The sequence below is a fragment of the Coregonus clupeaformis genome, unplaced genomic scaffold (genome assembly GCF_020615455.1).
Source record: "Coregonus clupeaformis isolate EN_2021a unplaced genomic scaffold, ASM2061545v1 scaf0013, whole genome shotgun sequence".
Taxonomy (NCBI): Eukaryota; Metazoa; Chordata; class Actinopteri; order Salmoniformes; family Salmonidae; genus Coregonus; species Coregonus clupeaformis.
In genome coordinates this window covers 6207-28190 of record NW_025533468.1, presented here as the reverse complement: position 1 = coordinate 28190, position 21984 = coordinate 6207, and the positions used below count along the sequence as shown (strand labels likewise).

The window sequence follows — 21984 nt, the reverse complement described above, 5'->3', positions numbered from 1 at the left end:
GCTATGACTGAAGACACGAACAAGTACAAGAAGTCCCTCTACGACCTCCACAGAGTCATCAAACAAGCAAAAGGACAATATAGGAACAGGGTGGAATCCTATTACACAGGGTCCGATGCCCATTGCATGTGGCAGGGGCTACAATCCATTACGGATTACAAAGGACGACCCAGCCTTGATCTACCCCAACCCACTGACCCAGGGGACTGGGTGATCTTGCTCTCCGAAGCCGACGTGAACCTTAATCAGGTCAACACTCGTAAGGACGGTATTCCAGGGCACGTTCTCAAAGCATGCGCAGAACAGCTGGCAGGCATATTCACTGTCGTTTTCAACCTCTCCTTGTCCCAGTCTGTAATCCCCACATGTCTCAAGCTGACCACCATCATTCCTGTTCCCAAGAACTCTAAGGCTACCTGCCACAATGACTACCGCCCTGTAGCACTCACATCTGTAATCATGAAGTGCTTTGAAATGCTGGTTATGGCACACATCAACTCCATCATCCCAGACACCCTAGACCCACAATTTGCATACCGCTCAACAAATCCATAGACGATGCAATCTCAATTGCACTCCACACTGCCCTCACTCACTTAGATGAGAGGAATACCTATGTGAGAATGCTGTTCATTGACTACAGCTCAGTGTTCAACACCATAGTCCCCTCCAAGTTCGTCACTAAGCTTGGGACCCTGGGACTGAACAGCTCCCTCTGCAACTGGATCCTGGACTTCCTGACCGGCCGACCCAAGCTGGTGATGGTAGGCAACATTACCTCTGCCACGCTGACCCTCAACACTAAGGCCCCACAGAGGTGTGAGCTTAGTCCCCTCTTGTACTCCCTGTTCACCCACGACTGCATGGCCACACACGACTCCAACACCATCATCAAGTTTTCTTACGACATGACGGTCGTAGGCCTGATCACCGGCGACCATGAGACAGCCTACAGGAAGGAGGTCAGTGACCTGGCAATGTGGTGCCAGGACAACAAACTCTCCCTCAACTTCAGTAAGACCAAGGAGCTGATCGTGGACTACAGGAAACAGGGGGTCGAGATCTTCAAGTTCTTCAATGTTCAAAAATGGCCCACACACACCCAAACAGTCGTGAAGAAGGCACAACAGCGCCTCTTCCCCCTCAGGGGTTGAAAATATTTGGCATGGGCCTTCAAATCTTCAAAAAGTTCTACAGCTGCACCATTGAGAGCATCTTGACTGGCTGCATCACTGCTTGGTATGGCAACTACACTGCCCTCGATCACATGGTGCTACAGAGGGTGGTGCGGAATAACCACTACATCACTGGCGCCAAGCTCCCTGCTATCCAGGACTTCTATATCAGGTGGTGTGAAAGGAAGTGCCGGAAAATTGTTAAAGACTCCAGCCACCCAAGCCATAGACTGTTCTCTCTGCTTCTGCACGGCAAGCGTTACTGGAGCATCAAGTCTGACACCAACAGGCTCCTGAACAGCTTCTATCCCCAAGCCAAAAGACTGCTAAATAGCTAACAAAATGGCTACATGGACAACTGCATTGACGCTTCTATTTTATTGGTTTTTTTTAACTGTCTCTATGCACACTCACACACTCACTCTATGCACATTCTACACACTCACTCACACACACTCACTCTGACACTCCAATACACACACACAAACACTCACACACACACTTCATTTGCTCACAAACATAACACGCACACACATTCATACTGAATCTACACACGTACACCCACTCACATGCAATCATCATATATGCTACTGCTACTCTGTTTATCAGGGCGCAACTTTGGTTTTAGAAGTGGGGGGGACATATATATTATTTGATTATAAAAAATTGTTTATCCAGTCTGATAAACACTCCAAACAGCCTACCCGACCGCTCGGAGGCGTCCGCATGGTCTTAAAGCACACCATTGCCTTGTTTTGTATCACATTCCAATGATAAAACTGGAGGGGACAAAAATGCAATTTCAGAATGTCCAGAGCAGTCCGCTCCACCGGTGCCCAGTTCAGCTCCGGTCAGCTGCTCCACTCCGGAGCCAGAGCAATCCGCTTCACCGGGGTCCAGTCCAGCTCCGGTCAGCGGCTCCACTCCGGAGCCAGAGCAGTCCGCTCCACCGGGGTCCAGTCCAGCTCCGGTCAGCGGCTCCACTCCGGAGCCAGAGCAGTCCGCTCCACCGGTGCCTGATCCAGCTCCGGTCAGCTGCTCCACTCCGGAGCCAGAGCAGTCCGCTCCACCGGGCTCCAGTGCGGAGCCTGAGCAGTCCGCTCCACCGGTGCCTGGTCCAGCTCCGGTCAGCGGCTCCAGTCCAGACCCAGATGTCAGCCCCTCTCCAGGTTCGGGGTCTCCCACACCAGGGTCCAGACAGGGCTTGGAGTATAGTGGGAGGGGAAGCAACGCGCCGAGGTCTAGACCAGACCAGGGGCGCAACAGGGAGGCGAAGAGTGAGAGGTCCTCCTGAGCCGGATCCGCCTCCAAGGCAGAATGCCCACCCAGCCCCTACCCTGTTATGTTTATGTTGTGCAGTCGGAGTCCACACCTTTGGCCCTGACTCTGGGGACTCATAGGCAACGCTTGAGCCAGGGTGTGATTTTCTATGTTTGTGATCTAGGTTTTCTAGATCTATGTTGGCCGGTGTGTTTCCCAATCAGAGGCAGCTGTCGCTCGTTGTCTCTGATTGGGGACCATACTTAGGCAGCCTATTGGCACTAGTGGGTTGTGGGATCTTGTTCCGTGTGAGGTTCCGTGTGAAGTCAATAGCACACACACCTACATTCACATACTTGCACATTGAATACTTGTTAAACTTCCTTCTGAACTCTGAAGGATGCCAGTGTGATTTATCAGTTCATTAAATGATGTCATGAAGGTGGATGATAGGAATGCTGAGTCAGCAATAGGCATACCTAATTGGATGTGCATGCTCTGGATACATTTTAAAGAGCGACTGAACGCACCGATTCCGCATGTGACTTAATCGGAATTTCAGGATTCAGAATTCGGAATTGGAATCTCGCATGTCACGAGATTTCAGTCTTGGGGATGTGGTTCCATATGGCAGTTACTGATGTTTGTCCCCCATGAGACACCATAGGAACAAAGCCAGAATTACTTCCTCAAAATAGTCAGAAAGAATCTAAAATCATTTTTTAAATCTGTAATTCATTTTGAGGTTTTTGTAGAGGAGGATTTAGTCACGCAATTTTACGTCTAGCTAAGGTGTTTGGTGCAGTATTTCTCAAGTTAAAAAAAAATTCAGATCCGCTGCGCTGATGGGCAGGTCTGTCTCACTGGGCATGTTCCTTTGCCCAGGTGTTGCTGACACCTGCCAGATCTTTCAATGCCTTGATAGGTATTGTTACGTATCAGCTAACCACATCATATGTCATAGCAATCTGTCAATCGATGACACTGTCAGTGCAATCACCGCAGCTGTGTATCCCGTGTTAGTGGGCAATTAAGCATTATCGAAATCAAAACCCAACCCTCAAGTAAGTCATGATGAACTCACTTACATCACCTGCCAACTATCCAGTGATTTAGCACTACTGGCCCTCTATGGTTCGTCTGATGACAGCAAGCACTTGGGGACTTGGGCAACGGAAGACATTTTACAAAAAGCTATTGCAGTGTACTTTGTCTCATCATATCATGATGAATAATACTCAGGAAAACATTTTTGTTAGACTTTAGTGCAGTTGCTGAAAACTGTTGCAATGTCTAATGTAAGGAGGAAAAAATATCCCAGAAAAATGTAGTCTGTCAAAGTCAAATACAGGACTTTTAATGGAAAGACAAACCACAGAAATCCCACAACCTGATTACATCATCATCAATCATCATCATCATCATCATCATCTCCAATCCTTACAATGATTAAGTGATGAAAAAGTGCAGTCCATTTGACCTTACTGTCTGTAGGCTACATGTCTGAGAGAGATAGGTCAGATAGGGGCCAGTAAGTGATCTACCAGGATCACAGAGATATTGTAATATGATATGTCTGCCTAAAATATGCTCCAGCCCAGTCAACTGCTGCCAGCATGGATGTGTGACTTATACATTTCAAGTTAACTACAGAGGAGCGATATAATGACCATACATATCAGCTAGTCTAAATTATAACATTGGAACTACTGTGCAGCAATGACTATGCAAGGAAAACTTTAGTCAGCTTATAGAGCTGGGGAAATCTGGAAAGCTTTTTCTTGAATCTCATATGTTATCGTTGTTGAGAAAAAAATAAAGAAAAAAATAAAGAAACGTCACTTTCAAATCTCCAATGCCCCTCTCAGTTTAGCTAACCCTTTTTGTTCTTCATTGGAATAATGGATTTCATTCCCCTTTAATACTTTGGTACATTTTCTCATTTGATATTGGGCCCATAAAACACTCCAACAAACTAAAACAAATCATGGTAACGCTTTATATTGAGTTACTCTCATACCTGTGTAGTAACACTGTCACTACACTAGTAACAACATTGTATTAACAACTGCATTATAATTGCAATTGCTAATACTGAAGTACTATGTACAATAACAACAATGTTTCTACAGTACTAATTACAGTGTTACTACACAAGTATAAGAGCAACTTCATGTAAAGTGTTACCCAAATCATACACACACATGCGCACGCGCACAATATTATTATATTTTACACACAAACACTTCACCTCTCTCCATCTATTCTGTAAGTCCCTGTCAAGCGTTGCCTATCTGCCACACATAATCACCAATACAGTGAGAACAAGTAGAGAGCAAAGCACGCTGGGAAATTATACATAAGAGTGGTAAAGAGAAACACTGCTACCAAAAGGGCATAGACCAGTGCTCTGGTTACGCTACTGAGAGAGAAGAACACCCTCAACCATGCCAAGACGCTGCTGGCAGCATCCTCCACTTTCTCAGAGGGAGGAGGGCTCAAACGGCTGCTGATGGTCTCCTGATCCTCCTCTAATGACGATGGGTTTTGGGTTAACCATTGACTGACCATTGACTCACTCCCCTCACTAACCACTGTGTTAAATCTTGTGCTTAGAGGCGATGAATGAGAGAGGACAGTTGTACCTCTGTTTGGAGATGACACATAGGCTTGGCCCATAGAGGGCTCTGCATTGCTACTGGGTGTAGTTTGGCTAAGGCCTTGTCTCAGTGTAAAGGTCAAATCGGGAACTGTACGTGCCATCATGAGAGAATCTACCCAGGAGTCTATGTCAGTCACCATTTTCTTAGTAAGACGTTTTGTCTGGTGGATCGGTACATTTTGAACAACTTCAGGTACATCTGACAGTTTCTCCTCTATCTCCTCCTTCTCATTGTCTTGTTCAGCTAAAGGACTATTTTCAACCTCTTCTAACATTTCCTCATTCAAACCTTTCTGTTCTGTGAAAATCTCATCTTCACCTAACTCTACTTCTTTTTCAAATGATTCTTTATCATCTTTGATAATAAGTTCTTTTGACCCTTCTGACAACCTTCCATTTTCATCTTGTCTTGGGCATTCCATGTTTTCCATTGTCACCTCATGCTCTTCTTCCTTTTCTGTTGACACGTCCTCACTCTCATTTCGGGTGTTCGCTGTCTCGTCCGTTAAGTAATCAACTTCCTGCTTTTCTGGAGTTTCGATACTTCGATCTTCATTTATCTGTTCTGTGTCTCTCTGTCTGGACATTTCGGCCATGACATTTTCTGTATTTTCCACTTCTCCTGTGTTCTTTTCCCTGAATACTTTGGGCTCTGTTAGGTTGTGTGTTGATGAATCTTTATTTAGGCTCTGATAGACATCTTCTTCTTGTATTTTATTTGACCAGATTCGCTCTTCATGTGTTTGTTTGGATCTGAATTCTTCAACCTCTTCTAGGTTCTCTCTGTCTCTCTGTTCTTCATCAAACTGACTCAGTCTCAATTCCTCTAATTCATTTGATCTGAATTCTTCATTGGGTGTTTGGTTCGGTCTGAATTTTTCGGCAAATGTCCGGTTCTCTCTGTCTAGCTCTTCATCTTTATGATTCAGGCGCAATTCTTTGTCTGTATGGCTCCGTCTGTCATCTTCTTCATCTTGATGGCTTGGTGAGAATTCCTCTTCCATCTCAATTTTGTTCGGTCTTAATTCCTCTACCTCAGTTTGGTTCCAGTTGAATTCATCATCAAATGTTTGGTTCGGTCTAGATTCCTCTTCATCTTCTTGATTTGATCTTAATTTCTCTGCCTCTGATTGATTCGGTTTTAATTCATCTTCCACTGTATTAAATGGTCTGATTTCAACTTTGTCTGATTTGTTTGGTCTGATTTCCTCTTCATGTGTTTGTTTCAGTCTGAATTCTTCCGCTTCTGATTGTTTCAGGCTTGTTTCTTCTTTTTCTGTTTGATTGAGCCTGAGTTCATCTTCATATGTTCGACTCGGCCTGAATTCTTCAAACTCTGTCAGGTTCAGTTCTAAATACATTTTGTCTCTTCGGTTAATTCTGAATTCATCTTCCACTGCTTGACATTGTCTATGCAACACTTCTTCTGTGAGGTCTTGTGTGAATTCTTCTTCCTCTGTTTGGTTCTGCCTGAACAGCTCATCCTCTTTGTTGGTCTGTGCAAATCCCTCCTCCACTCCATGGCTCTGTGTGTTCGTCTTATCCTCTGTCCTCTCTCTGACTGTCTCCCTAAATGTCACAGTATCATCAGCTGCTTTGTGCACATTTCCTTTAACCTCTACTTCCATGTCGGAAGAAAGCGTCTTGTCTTGCCTTTCTCCCTGACAGATTCTATCTGCTGCAATGGCATTCTGAGATTCCGCCATTGCTGTCATATCTGTTGTCTCGGTCTCCCCCGAGCTTGTTACCGGCTCTGCTCTATATGGTGTGAAAGGCTCCTCTCCTCTTCCTCTCCCCCCCTCCACATGCTTGTAGCACTGAGCCGTGCTGTCAACAGAGCCCCCGGCCACCCTTGCGGCACCCGAGGGAATGGATTCCTGTAGAGTGTCTGTTACAGGGATAGCCTCTGACCTTTGCAAAGGATCATAAACCAACGCTTTGTCGTCTTTGGGGAAGGTGACACCTGATCTTGGCAGTGGCTCCTCGGCACTGACCACAGGCATCACATGATTGTGAGCCCATGACGGCAGTTCATCTACTGTGCAGTGTGTGTATCTTTGTGTATTTGAGTCCAAGTCATCCTCCTGTTGGTTCTCGACTTTTGAGGAAGCCTCAAAATCCTCCTTATCGATTGACGGGCAAACTGAAGTTGCTGACTGCAGCCATTCAGACTCTGGCACACTGGTGGTATCTTTGGAGTCTGTGCCATTGAGAAAGGCTTCCCACAGATCACAAACAGAGGTTTGTTCTTCCAGATTATCCTCTGACTTGTCTGATGTGACCTGAGGTGTGGTCCTCGTTCTAATCCAGATATCATCCTCATCTGGAGTCACCGCCCGCACTTTATCTTTGCCCCAGTACAGGGATAGTAGGGGTATCTGGTGGTACGTCATTATTTGAGGGGTATCATTGGCTTGTTTCTTCTGGCGTAATCGTAGGAGACTGGAGGCGCTGTCCCCTAGGGGTTTGATTCTGATATCAGGCAGTGAAGGTGGTTTCTCCAGTCCGTTATGTGGTAGCTCATTGGAAATGTGTTCCTGTCTTGCCGCCTGCTCTTGCTGAGAGAAGTATTCCTGCACTTGTGCTGAACGGGCCACCCTTCGTCTGCTCCTCTGACTATCCCCCTGTCAGTCAACAAGAGAAGGAAAAGGGCATATTTAGGTTTGGACTTACTTCGTTTTAACATCTGATCTAACAAGGACTAATATAACACATATGTTAATTTATTGCAATAAAACAAATATGTAACATTTGTAGAATATTGCAATGAGATTGGAACTTTGGGTGCAATACCTATTTTTATTTACATACTTGCCCCCAGCATTTACTAGTGGCACAAATAATATAAAAGAATATATGGTATGCTCTCAAGTATCATGTAAAATGCCTCACTGCCTCCTCACGTGCAGTATGTTACACTGACTCACGCGTAACTAGCTGAAGTACAGACATGCCTTACTGCAGAAAGAGCATGGTTGGTAATAATGCTCAAAGTATATGTATTTTATGGTGAGAAATGTGTTAAATACTGTTTTGTGTCAAATGTGGTAGTAGCACCCCACCCAGGACATATCAATATGTTTGTCAACCCTTTAATATTAATTATTGACCTCACCAAATGTTTGTGATGGTAATCCTCATGATGCAAAATAGAGTGCAAATGCTTAGCGTTGTCCACTGTTTTCCTGTCAGTCCCCTCTGCTCTATGTGTGGCTGAATCTGGAAAATAAATGGCTCACAGACTCAGATTCACAAGCATGGTGTTCAGATTTCACAGACATAATAATATGAGCGATACACACCTGCAGCGTCTGTAGTGGTCTCCACGGGGTTCTCCTCAGCACTGTTCATCTTACTGTCAACACAGAGGAGAGATCAAATTACATGAAGTGTTATGGGGCAAAACAATAAGGTTCCTCAAAAATCCAAACACAGAGGTTGTTAAGCTTTTGGTCCTAAAGTTAAAAAAAAAAAAAAAAAAAAAAAAAGGAAAAGTATTTTATTTTCCAGTCAATATCAGATGTCATGGAAAGCTGGACTGACACTAGACCTCATGGGGAGCTATTTGATACAGTAGCCTAGCACAACGGAAATCTCTGAAAAAGCTAACTCCAACAATACAACAATCCTGCACAGGTGATCCATCTAGAATTATAGAACAAAAAAAGAAAAAAGATGTGTCACACTAATAATTGAATATTTTCCTATTTCACTAAGAAATAATAATATTATTTAAACCTATTACTCAATTTGCTGGCAGAACTACTTGTTTGTAATCTATGCTATAGTGATTAATACTTAGTTCTTTAATACTTCAGTAATAGTGTGTTTTAACCGCTTACTGTCATCAGAGGGAACAATAATAGTACCGGGATGACTCCTCACCTGTTGACTTTCAGACAGCTTCTCTTCTCTCTCCTGTTATTTACTTCCTCTAACTGAGGCTCCATCGCTATCAGGTCTCTGCCTCCCTTTTTGTGGCAGAAAAGCACATAGTTCATGTCACCGTTGTTTGCCCAAAAAGTGCCCACCGATGTCTCGTATCTGAGGCAGAACTCCACTCTGGCTCCCTCCATCTCAAAGGGAGGCACGAGGGTAAGCCTGAACGCAAACCTGTCTGTTGTTCCATCGCTGGAACCCGGGACGTACTCAGCCAGCAGGTCAAAGCTGGTCTTCCAGCTATCCAGAGTGATCCGGATATAAAGGGATTTATTGTAGCAAAAGTTCACCACCCTGACAATACCCCTGAGCGTGGTGGTGCCAGGAAGTAACTCAATGCTCTCCAGCTCCAGCTTCTGATCCTGGAGTCTCTGTTCGAGTTCCTCCGGAGACGAGGGCACGGTAAACAAATATGACAGGAAATACTCGTCCGGTTCTTTAACTTTGACCTGGGACTCCGGGGGGTCAGCGACCTCTGCCCCAGTCAGGTCTGTACTGTCAAACTCCTTGACGTACACCAGATCCAGACCGAAGGCGTCAGCGAAGGACACCTTCCTACGGATGACGGCCGGGGGCTCGAGCTCCGAACCATCTGACTCGTCCGACTCGTCCGTGGCGCCTTTCTGTGGGGAGAGGCTTCCTCGCTCCTCTTCCTCCCTCACTCCCCCCTCTTTAATATCCCTGCTGCCCCAGGTTCTGGTGTCTGGAGCCTCCATGAAGTTTGAGGGTCCGAGAGGCCTTGGATCGTCTGCAGACATCAGTGGGCTGGCTGTCTGGCTACATTGGGAAGGAAGGACAGAACAAGAGTGCCCCTAGGCTGTGACGACACTCGAGAGGACATGACTTGACATACAGGGTCCAGTTACAGCTGAATATTGTGGTGTAAGCCAGGCCTATTAATAGGTCTCATATAATATGCTAGTCTGGCCCCTGCATTCATCCGTCCCAACATAACGTCTCTCATATCTGTTGCAATATAGAAATATACCAGTAATAACGAAAACAATATAACAAATTTAAGACAGGCAAAAATGTATATTGAACTCATCTGTGTAGATATATTAAATGACAGAATGAGATGAATTTGCTTTCACTTACCGATGGTGTATGGTGTTTAATGTTCCCCAGACCGCAAGTGTTGCATGCAGGTTGCATCTGTCACTTGCAGGTGTCGATAAAGTCCTCAAGTCATGGATCAAAGTGGAGCCAGGGCCGAGTCTCAATCCTCTACAATGGATTCCTCATCTGTCCTATACCCTCTTGCCATCATACTACTATAATTCCCCAAGTCTCAGGTTAGTGAGGACAAGGAGATAGGACTTAGAAAATAAAGCAACTTCAGGGTAAATTATTGTACAGTAGCCAAGCTCTCCCTGGCTCTCAAACAAGCACCTCTCTGATTTTGATGTAAGAGTAACATCTACTTTGTAAAATTACATTTTAATTCCTTGAATCTGGGCAGATAGGAGTTTTAAGTATACCTGTACATCTAACATACCCCTTTCAATAGGCTGTAGGCCTAGTTATACAATACAGCCCAGGTATGTAGACCGGTTTCACTCTCAATGGATTCTTTGTGCAAGGTTGTTACTGAGGCTAGATGGATTCTTTTAGTCTTGAATTTGCAGGTGAAGTTTTCAACATTACAACAAAAAAGTGCATTAGTATTTCTACATAAAATGAAACTGACATGAGTATGATATTTACTGTACTGAATAATCAGATCAGTACATGGCAGTGTATGACCAAAGCGGATTCCATCCATAACCAAGTACTTTGATACTGCATGAGGTCATCTATTCAGCACACCATGTCTGACCTCAACATATATTACTTTTTATGGGTATATACATTCAACATAATCAAATGCATTAGGTTAGGTAAATTCAATAATAGCTAGGTAAACAATACACATTTATTAGCCTATTATAAGACATGCAGAACAGTCGTGGTCAAACATTTTGAGAATGACACAAGTATTGGTCTTTTGTCAGATGTTACTATGGTATACTGAAGTATAATTACAAGCATTCCATAAGTGTCAAAGGCTTTTATTGACAATTACATTAAGTTTATGCAAAGAGTCAATATTTGCAGTGTTGACCCTTCTTTTTCAAGACCTCTGCTATCTGCCCTTGCATGCTGTCAATTAACTTCTGGGCCACATCCTGACTGATGGCAGCCCATTCTTGCATAATCAATGCTTGGAGTTTGTCCGAATTTGTGGGTTTTTGTTTGTCCACCCGCCTCTTGAGGATCGACCACAAGTTCTCAATGGGATTAAGGTCTGGGGAGTTTCCTGGCCATGGACCCAAAATGTCGATGTTTTGTTCCCCGAGCCACTTAGTTATCACTTTTGCCTTATGGCAAGGTGCTCCATCATGCTGGAAAAGACATTGGTCATCACCAAACTGTTCTTGGATGGTTGGGAGAAGTTGCTCTCGGAGGATGTGTTGGTACCATTCTATATTCATGGCTGTGTTCTTAGGCAAAATTGTGAGTGAGCCCACTCCCTTGGCTGAGAAGCAACCCCACACATGAATGGTCTCAGGATGCTTTACTGTTGGCATGACACAGGACTGATAGTAGCGCTCACCTTGTTTTCTCTGGACAAGGTGTTTTCTGAATGCCCCAAACAATCGGAAAGGGGATTCATCAGAGAAAATGACTTTACCCCAGTCCTCAGCAGTCCAATCCCTGTACCTTTTGCAGAATATCAGTCTGTCCCTGATGTTTTTCCTGGAGAGAAGTGGCTTCTTTGCTGCCCTTCTTGACACCAGGACATCCTCCAAAAGCATTTGCCTCACTGTGCGTGCAGATGCACTCACACCTGCCTGCTGCCATTCCTGAGCAAGCTCTGCACTGGTGGTGCCCCGATCCCGCAGCTGAATCAACTTTAGGAGACGGTCCTGGCGCTTGCTGGACTTTCTTGGGCGCCCTGACGCCTTCTTCACAACAATTGAACCTCTCTCCTTGAAGTTCTTGATGATCCGATAAATGGTTAATTTAGGTGCAATCTTACTAGCAGCAATATCCTTGCCTGTGAAGACCTTTTTGTGCAAAGCAATGATGACGGCACGTGTTTCCTTGCAGGTATCCATGGTTAACAGAGGAAGAACAATGATTTCAAGCACCACCCTCCTTGTAAAGCTTCCAGTCTGTTATTCTAACTCAATCAGCATGACAGAGTGATCTCCAGCCTTGTCCTCGTCAACACTCTCACCTGTGTTAATGAGATAATCACTGACATGATGGCAGCTGGTCCTTTTGTGTCAGGGCTGAAATGCAGTGGAAATGTTTTTTTGGGATTAAGTTCATTTTCATGGCACAGAGGGATTTTGCAATTAATTGCAATTCATCTGTTCACGCTTCATGACATTCTGGAGTATATGCAAATTGCCATCATCAAAACTGAGGCAGCAGACTTTGTGAAAATTAGTATTTGTGTCATTCTCAAAACTTTTCACCACGACTCTGACCAGTGTGAATGGAAGACACTAAATTACCAGTAGGTGACAGCAAAGCACCATGTTCCACACATGAGCTATGTCGGTTTTTTAAACTTCAACACATCCAAAATGATCTTTACTCCGATATATAGAAATTATGATGTAATGCTCAAACTCACTTAGAATCTTCCGAAATTTCATGGAATTTGATATTTTACGAAAACATATTGTATTTTAAACGATTTAAAGATTTTAATCTTAATCGTTGGTACCTTTTTATAAAATCGATATGAATTTATTTAATTCTGAATGTAGAATATTCCCTTTTATATATTTCTCACATCGGCACATGCAGATTAACTGGTGTAAATTGCAAGTTTGCAATTGTTTACAAGTTTGACAATGATATGTAATATTTGTTTTTGACGTAAGATAATTGTTTATTTGTTGTGCATAACAAAACGGAACAATAAAATACTAAAAGCACATCCCTAACATTTAAACAAAGCAGAGGTTTGAACGTCACATTGAAATTAATATACCTTCTTTTTACACATAAAAACGGATGCAAATTTCAATCAAGCTTTTAATCAATACACATTTGTTTCAGTTTCATTAAGCCGACTTTGTAATTGAAAAAATATATATACGTGCATTAAGGAGAATATGTTTTTCCTGTATATGTAAAACAAACAACTTCCACCCAATATGTTATTTATAGGGAGAGTAAATAAACGCAACATCCAGCAGGTCATACCTTGAACGTCAATCTCTCCTGTCCACACCGGTCAATACAGGTTCACTGCAGTTAGGAGCAGACAGTGCGTTATGACAAATAGCTTTAACATTTATAAAGGTTTAAAACATGAAGAGATTTCTTAAAAGATTGATATCTAGCGCTGGTCCAATTTTAAATGTTTTACAAACAAGACTGATCAAACAGCAATGGCACAAAGTTGACTATTAAGTATATTGATCACACATCAATAGATCAAACGTCTTATCATCACCATTTACATTCCAACATTAGCTATATTTATAGCTTGTTCTGATGATTGTTTGTTTGTTTATCTAATCTCATCCTGAATCATAGTCTATTTCTGCACATATTTATTCTGTACATGAAAATATAGTGAACAGTGGGCCTATATAAGTTCTCCTCTCAAAAGAGTAAAATGACAAAAAATATTATAAAAAACCGTTAGACTATATATTTTTGCTAATGCATTTTCTTTGCGTTGACTAATCAGTCCCTTATTTGGGACTGATTAGTTAGTAAATGTGCACTAAACATTTTAGTAATTGCTGTTTGTTGCCTAGATCATTTATTTCCGTGGTGTGCGCAAACCTTCCAAATAAACATCCGTATTTATGCTCACATTGATTGATATCTGTTTAGGATCAGTAGGTTAGTCTTCAAGTAACAATGCATATGTTTATTATAGAATACAATGCACCTTATTAGGATACTTAAATATTTTTTATTTTTGTTAACCTTTTTTCACACGATTGTCTTTCTCCAGTGGCCAACTTTATAGATCAACTCTAGATCTCGGAGCTGGCTTCATCTGGAAACAAGATTTTACTAGAAATGGGACTGTTTGCTTATCTTAGACTTCCAAAAGGGAACAAACATGTAACTTCCAAATCGTTTATTGTTTACATAGCAGGTGGACATGACGTCACATTGGGTCGTAGCACTCCAAAAAATAACAACATTCAACTCCGCGTAAGTGCTCCCCTGGGGCTGCATTCTAATAAGCTAGTCCCAAATAGTTCGTGGAATACATCTTGATGTATTGAATCGCATTGCAAAAACAAGCTACTTCTTCGCATTACGCGTCATGCGAGAGCATTCAAACAGGACTCAGTGTACTGCTTTTTCTGTTACATTAGTAATAACAGCAGCATTGACTGAAGACAGCAGGAGCGCAAGACAACGCGTGTATCTCTGAGTGCAGCACCAGCGGAGGAATATTTGAGCTTTTATTTACTCTGCGCTTGTTGTTCATTTTTCTGCTTTATGGTTAACTTGTACAGTCACGTGTGAAGATTTCTTGTGGCTCTTGTTTTCCTAGAGGAAATAAACCTGCGTTTTGGTAAGTTTTAACCAAAGTGTTTATTTCTTTCCATCCTCTTGAGTTTCACTTCTCTCTTTATCGATACTTGCTGTGTACTAACTTAAATTATGAAGCCATAGTTTGTGCGGATGATTGTGAACAACTTCAAATCATCCCAACAACTATATATTGCATATGTATAACGTTATATATATATATATATATATATAGAGAGATATCTATATATATAGATATATATATATATATATTACATATATAATGTTTGTTTCTTGTCATGTACTTCACACAATAGTCGGCTGTGCTTTTTCATTGCCAAGGAAAGTCAAGCAACACTGTCCGGCGTGTGCAGCCAATAGGGAAGATAGAACTCTTCTATAGATGACCACTGACTCGTTGAAGCCGATATGCAACAATGTATCCTATGCGTCTTTCTTTTCAGATGGAACTACGTATTGCCATTAGCACTAATAACAATACAATAAAACGTTATGAAAAACAATTTTTGCATAGGTTGAAAAGTCAGGTAGAATAGTTGTAGGCAACCAGTTGGAAAGTAGCCTACCAATTCAGAGATTTATGAACTTATTCTGATGTTTTTGATCTACTCATAAAATATCCTATATGCTATGCGAATTAATTTGAAAAAAATATGTAATAGTCATATTCACATTCATTCACTGGAATGGAATCTCAAAGTATTCTCATTTAAATTTAACAATGAAAGTTTGAAATGCAGACATGTATTTTTGGCCATTGTTTATAATGATAATTTGGAAAGTACAGCATTCACCACTATCATATTAATATGCAGATATTGGAAAACGTTTTTTTCTCTAAAACTAAAGGTCGAGCTATTATTACTGATTCATTGATAATAATGTATTGCAATCTAGTTTACTATCTGTGGTAATGATAATTTTTAGTAGTGTCATTATCACTTGTGCCACAGTTCTTACTATTATCACCTATGCCTGTTACTACTATAGTACTACCACAGTAACTTACTTTGCTATTATCGGATGTTCCTATTACACTACAGTTACTACTACATTACTACTGCTTCTAGCTACCAACTACTGTTGCTGCTCAGACTACCGATGCTTAAAATGAAAGCAAACGTGTAATAGTATAACTAGTTGTACTATTATTGTTGTCGATGGTGATGATGATGAAGATCAATGGTTAACAGCTTACCGTATACATTCTTGTTCCATTCCTAGCTACAGCATATTCCATATCTTCATAGCCCAGATATAAAATGAGATATCAGTTTCAGTATTATCCTCATAGTTCTTAATGAGCATGATGGACTTGTAGTTTGGACGATGGGTTGCTACACCTCGGTTATGGCCCCCCCTAAAAACACTCTAAAGTACCTCACTACTTTAGTTAGCACTGCACCTAAATCGATAGCCTAGGTGTAGCTTTTTTTCTTATAGAAACGCTAACAAGGTTCCCTCAGTGCTGCACCCCTACGCATGGCCTGTGATCAGTTTTCACCCCTTGTGGATTAACAGGACTGAACTCTTTTGTTCAAGCCGTGGGTGCACAGGTGTTCCCCAGCCTGAAATGCAGGTGTGCTCCACTGTTTCATCACTCAACACTTCTACCCTTCAACGCCTGTTGTGAAATATTTTAAGACCATACTTTATCAGCTCCTTGTTTGGAACCTCTGTAATCATTGCCTGGTAGGAGCTATAGAAGTCTATAGCTATAGAGGCCCTGTTTCAGTGCTTTTTAGTTTGTTGTTGAAGTTCACTTTTGGGAAAGTAACCTAATATTTCACTCTGCTGACTGCATCAAGGCTATATGGCTGAATGTGGACAAATGGTAGCTGACCAGCATTAGTAGCGCAGTGCACTTATTATTGTGCCAATCTGCATCAATTTTTTGATTGCTGCATTTATCATTTTGTGGTTTGCTGCTACATTATGGTAAAATGAAAATGAATGTCCTCCCAAGGATTAATGTGTATATGTTTGTCATACCTTTCAATCATTTATCAAAATTAAAGCTGCAATATGTAACTTTGTGGGCAACCCGACCAAATTCACATAGAAATTAGAGTTATAGATATGTAATTCTCATTAGAAGCAAGTCTAAGAACCGGTAGATCTGTTCTATGTACGCTGTTTCTATGCTTCCGTTCTTAAATTTCGTGTTTGCGTCTTTTACTTTCGGTTTTGTACACCAGCTTCAAACAACTGAAAATACTATATTTTTGGTTATTGAAAATATATCCCACAGCGGTTTAGATGGTACAATGATTCTCTAAACTGCTTGTTTTGTCACATAAACTGAAATTAGGTGAACTATTAGAATTTTTGCAACCAGGAAATGGCGGAGCGATTTCTGCATATTGCACCTTTAAGTTTAAGATTTCAGCCAACCAGTCACAGGTTAATGCATGATTTTTTCTCTGATATTTTTTTTATGCTAGTAACTGAGAAATAGTAGATGCCTTGTTCTGTTTTGCATGTACATTGAGTTCAAAGGACAAGTCATGTAGTGCAGTCTCTATTTTGAATAAAGTACATATTGTTTTTTTTCTTCTCCATTTATTACATAGCAACTTTGAAACAAATACCTTCTTTTTCATTTAACTGAACTCTAGCCTCTCTCTTAGCTTTTGTATCGTACCACCACCCATCCCCCAAAATCTCCTTTTTAATAAACTGGCTGCTTGCTCAACCTTAGAGGTGTTGCTCTGTTTTGGGGAAAAAAGGAAAAACAAAAGGGTGGAGCGCCATAGTTTCATTTGTCTAAATACGAGCCCTGTACCCTGTATGTGTTTTAATGTATGGGCAAGTCAACTCTGCTCTCTAAGCCTAATGGCAATTAAACTGGAAAGCTTTCTGTTTTTATCCCCGGTAACTTCATAGAAATGTTTCCATGACAACCTTCATGCAAGTTAAAGCAACCAGAGGTGATCCAGTTTTTTTTCTCTCCCCTCCCTCCCTCCCTCCCTCCCTCCCTCCCTCCCTCCCTCCCTCCCTCCCTCCCTCCCTCCCTTCAGTAAGAATGGAATTTGTGTTGACAGTTTTGGCCTTTAATGGCACTTTCGTGCCGCGTGAAAGTATTTGTTTACCAGGATCATATGCTGCTAGCTGTCAGCCTACAAGAGATTGACTTCTTAAGATAAATGAGTGTATAACATGCTTAAGAGGCCCCCATGCACTGTAATTATCCACATAATGGTAATGGTGTTTTGTGTGCCCCAGTAACTAAGAAGCCGAGAACTTTTTTAGTTACGCTCTGGGTCACTTCTATAAGCCGGACTTTCTGCTGTTGTGAGTAAGAAACACTGTGACTTTTGGCCAAGAAAAGCTGTATTGGGTGGTGTCAGGGGATATGGATTAAACTGAGATTGCAGTCTGACTCAAGACTTAAGGCTGTGTTAAGTGTTGTCTTTGAAACAAGTCTCAACCCCGACGTGTTTATGTTACAATGAGCATTTATTTTACTTTGGAGGAGTGTTTCATTGCTCATTGTGTTATGACTCATTTTAGAACTATGTGATACTGATAACCGTTCTCACTTGTCAGTTTGAAACACTTGCCAATATTTATATTTATGTATAACAGTCCTAAATGCTGTGTTTCTAAGGAAGCAAGGTTTCTAAATATCACGTTGTACGTCACCATGCCACGATCTCAGGGTTGTTGCACTACAAACAAATGACCAAAAACATGTGAACTGCAGGTTCAGCAGGTTCCCAAAACCTCATAATGACTCCTGTACTTTGACAAAGAATAGAACCTACGCAAACTGCAGCCAGACTTGTGACTGATGTAAACGAACTTGTTTACCACTAACCAACAAAGCATTCTTACCATTGCAGTCTGCCAATGCAGTAATGCTGTATCAGCTAAGGTCTAGCAGTAGATGCTTGATCATGACCTAGACCTTGACAATTGAACCACCGGTTGACCCTTTAAAAGGCCATTAGGTCTACCTGTTACGTGCACTTGCTGCATTTCAACCTGCATTATCTGTGAAATTGTGAGATTTCTCTTTTAGTTGTTTGATTCCCATGCGAGAATAGATTTGATAGTTTTGGATCACATCTTGTTCACATTTCGTCCTGTTTTGTGCAGCCAACACTTGTTTACTCTATATGACAGGGATGGGCAACTCCAGTCCTCAGGGGCCGGAGTGGCGTCACACTTTTTCCCCATCCCTAGCAAACACAGCTGATTAAACTAATTGCATTTTAAACTGAAGATCATGATTAGTTGATTATTGGAGTCAGGTGTGTTAGCGGGGCTGGGGTAAAAGTGTAACACCAATCACGCTCCCGAGGACTGGAGTTGGCAATCCCTGCTCTATGCTATGGTCACAGCAGTATAAAGGAATGACGGCTTTTGCTTTTCTTTAAGTCATGGTTAGATGGAAAAAGAAGGGACAGTGTACTGGACTGGTGTGAAAGAATGTGTTGGTTGCAGGGTCTTGCCCTAAATCAAAGATGGAGGGTCACTCATAGCGAACGGCAAGGTCGCCATCACTCAGGCGAAATCTGCCATCTTGTATCATCTGTATCACTGTAAACAACTACTCTCATCAGACCGATTGAGAAATAACAGGGCTATTGGCCTAACTCTACAATTGTTTAACGGTTAATTGAGAAACAGGTCACATTCACAAAATTGTGGAATAAGTCATGTCTAGATCTGTGTGCTAGCTTCATTTTACAATCTGATTATATTGTTGGTAAAATTAACATGGCTTTTTAAACATCTGGGGCTCATTGAAGTTGTCCTTTTAGGAATTCTAGGAATAAGGAAGGGAATGGCTAGTATTGATTTGAAGCAGGCATGTGCTGCTCAAACAGCAGGAACACAAACAAACACTGACCTTCCTCTCACTGGTGCTGTGTGTCTCTGAGGACAATTCTGTTGGAGAGAGAGAGGGGGGGAAAAAACGGTTTATTTCAAACATGTTGTAAAAACACAGGATTTGTGAGGGTAATACTTTTTGACAGGCACATTAGGCTGCAGAAAGAGCATCGAGCTCGGGGCTGGGGGCATATGGTGCTGCCTTCTGCCGGCGTTGCTCTAGAACAAGTTACAACACTCTGGCAGGGTCACGACTGTCTCAGGTTTGTTCCTCCTGTCTCACTGGCTCGTCTAAATAAAAACATCCAGGGAAAAAAACAATAGGGCTTTTACAGCTTTTGACTTTCAGAAATACATGGACGCACTTTAAAGGACAACAATGACATTCTTGGCTATGATATTTTACAGTGATATAAAAGGGAGGCGATTTTCAGAAATATGCCTAGTTATTTGTTGTGTTTTTGATATCATGGCCACATTATAATATCTACTGCATGTAGGCTAGTTGATTGGATCATAAATGTCTCTACGAATCCTATTAGCACGTTCTAATAGTTTGAATACTTGAATGATTTGCCAATGTATAACACAGAGGTGACATTACAAGCTTATAAGCTATTTACTAGCTAGCTATTAGTAACACTTCATTCCAACATTTTGCCCACTAAAGAGTTTCCTCAAACTTGTTCTTGGACAGTAGGCCTAGTCCTTTTGTCGTAGGGCCGTCGTTTTTTCTTCTTCTGTAATTTCAGAGGGATGGACTTGGACATGATGATGTGAGATACTGACGGAGTGCTCTGGTTAGAACAGAGGGGATTGGTTGAGAGTAATAATAGGCTGCTGTGTGGCTTGTAGGGCTCCCCTGGATGACAGTGCCATAAGCCTTCATTCAGACACTTTTATAAAAGAAATGGCCACAACATATGGTGCAGCAATACAATGGTTTATTTTTATGATATTTGATGAGTGGTTTTTGATTTCGGTTGTCACTTCTGGCAACCAGCAAGGCAGATGGTGTAGACTTGAGTGCCCATCACAGCCTAAATACCTTCGGGCAGCTGTTGCTAATAAACTTTATTTGTTTATTTTTTCCTTCTAACATGGTTATGGTTTAGGTCAAGAGGAGTCAATCCTGTTACAACACCTGTTTCTGTATATGTAAATCTGTTGTTTTGTCATTTCATTAGACAAGAAAAAAAGGCAGAGGTCCCTTGTGGTTACAAATGCGACTGGCACTGGGCCCACTTGGCACGGTACAAAGAGAAAATAACTTTGGTTTCTGTAGGGAAGCCACAAGGCTGTAGGATGCCTCCTCTGTTGTAAGCTCTCTATCTGGAAGGCTGCCTGCAATTCTGAAGAGAATGGAGTGGGTCCCAGAGACTACAGGACAGGGAAGAGAAGGCGTTCTCTCTCTCTTTCTCTGTCTCTTTCTCTCTCCCTGTGAGAGTAGCGGTTAGGCAGGACATGCCCAGGAGCCAATGACTGGCACACGCGTGGCTGCCATGCGCCACAAGCTTCCCTCCTAACCCACCCATCATCTGGCGAGCCCCTGCGGCTCTCGCCTCTCAACCACATGTGCCAGGGTCTGTTTGGGCTCAGGGGCTAATTGTTCTTTGGTAAACTAAACTGCATGCTTGTTGGGTCCCGACATTAAAACCGAGACAGGAACGAAGATCGTGATCTTTTTAATGCAGTTATTTTTCATGAAGTCTTGAAGATTTTGTTTGTAATCTGGTCTGTGTAGCTGAATGTAACAAATACACCATGAAATTAAAGGTTTTTGCCTAAACGTTGTTCGAAAGCTTGGAAGATTAGTGTTTCTCTGTGCAGAACTAGAGCAGGGAACATGATATGGCTCATTCTTGCATTTGGATGTTATGCTTCTTGTGAGAAATGGACTGACATGCATCCACAAACAATGTTTATTGCCTTGTCTTTCCATCTGTCCTCCATTCTCTGGTGATAATGAGATATTTGAGGCACTTAAAGTTGAAGTGTTGCTGATGTTGATGCTGTGAAGCCAATGTGTAATAAAATATATTATATTCTATTCCACTCTATTCCACTGTCTCCAGTAGTCTTGACAGACCTGGGGTTGTATTGGCCCCATGCAGTGAGCTGGTCTCATGTGGCCCTACAGAGCCACTCCTTCTATAGCTATGGGTTGTTCAGATTTGTAGCTCTACCTCTGTCCCTTCACACAAGCAGCCAGACAGGCAGCATTAAAAACAGGCACAAACCCCTTCTGATACGGGAGTTCATTAGAGATGGGCCTTTGATGGGCAGCCTTTTTATGTGACTACGGTTTCAAATACCTTGATGTAGAAGCTTAAGAAGCCATTGTGCAGTAAGCCCTCCTTTTGATGCGACTTATTTAGATCTGCATAGTAAATCAAGGAGAGTAAATAAGGAGGCAGCAGATGGATGCAAGGAGATAAGGCCGAACAATCACATTTGTATTTTGTTATGATGTTGACAGCAGCTAAAACTCACTAATCTAGCCCCACTGATCTGCATTTCAAAGAAATCTCATTTAGCAGTGGGGAGGATAAAGTTCTTCTCATTGTGTCCGTTTTATTGCAT

At 42.0% G+C, this 21984-nt stretch overlaps 1 protein-coding gene across 3 annotated transcripts; it reads right to left on the bottom strand.

Annotated features, from left to right (window-relative positions):
* Window positions 1–3776: 3776 nt before the first annotated feature.
* On the bottom strand, window positions 3777–10313 carry LOC121546258 (protein phosphatase 1 regulatory subunit 3A-like). Of its 3 annotated transcripts, XM_041857420.2 has the most exons (5): window positions 10135–10313; window positions 8983–9813; window positions 8400–8452; window positions 8213–8316; window positions 3777–7721 (listed from the first exon to the last, which is right to left on the bottom strand). In XM_041857420.2, the coding sequence occupies exons 2-5, from the start codon at window positions 9792–9794 to the stop codon at window positions 4743–4745; spliced, it is 3948 nt and encodes a 1315-aa protein (XP_041713354.1). In that variant the 5' UTR covers window positions 9795–9813; window positions 10135–10313; the 3' UTR covers window positions 3777–4742. The 3 variants fall into 3 exon arrangements, with proteins under 3 accessions (XP_041713354.1, XP_041713353.1, XP_041713355.1); XM_041857419.2 differs by lacking the exon at window positions 10135–10313 and having other exon boundaries at window positions 8983–10077; XM_041857421.1 differs by lacking the exons at window positions 8213–8316; window positions 10135–10313 and having other exon boundaries at window positions 7640–7721; window positions 8983–10080.
* Window positions 10314–21984: the final 11671 nt, after the last annotated feature.

Coding starts and splice junctions, on each gene's coding strand:
- LOC121546258 (XM_041857420.2), bottom strand. CDS start 9,794: ATGTCTGCAGACGATCCAAGGCCTCTCGGACCCTCAAACTTCATGGAG. Junction 8,453..8,982: donor AGCTGTCTGAAAGTCAACAG/GTGAGGAGTCAT, acceptor CTGTGTTGACAG/TAAGATGAACAGTGCTGAGG. Junction 7,722..8,212: donor ATTACCATCACAAACATTTG/GTGAGGTCAATA, acceptor GTTGACTGACAG/GGGGATAGTCAGAGGAGCAG.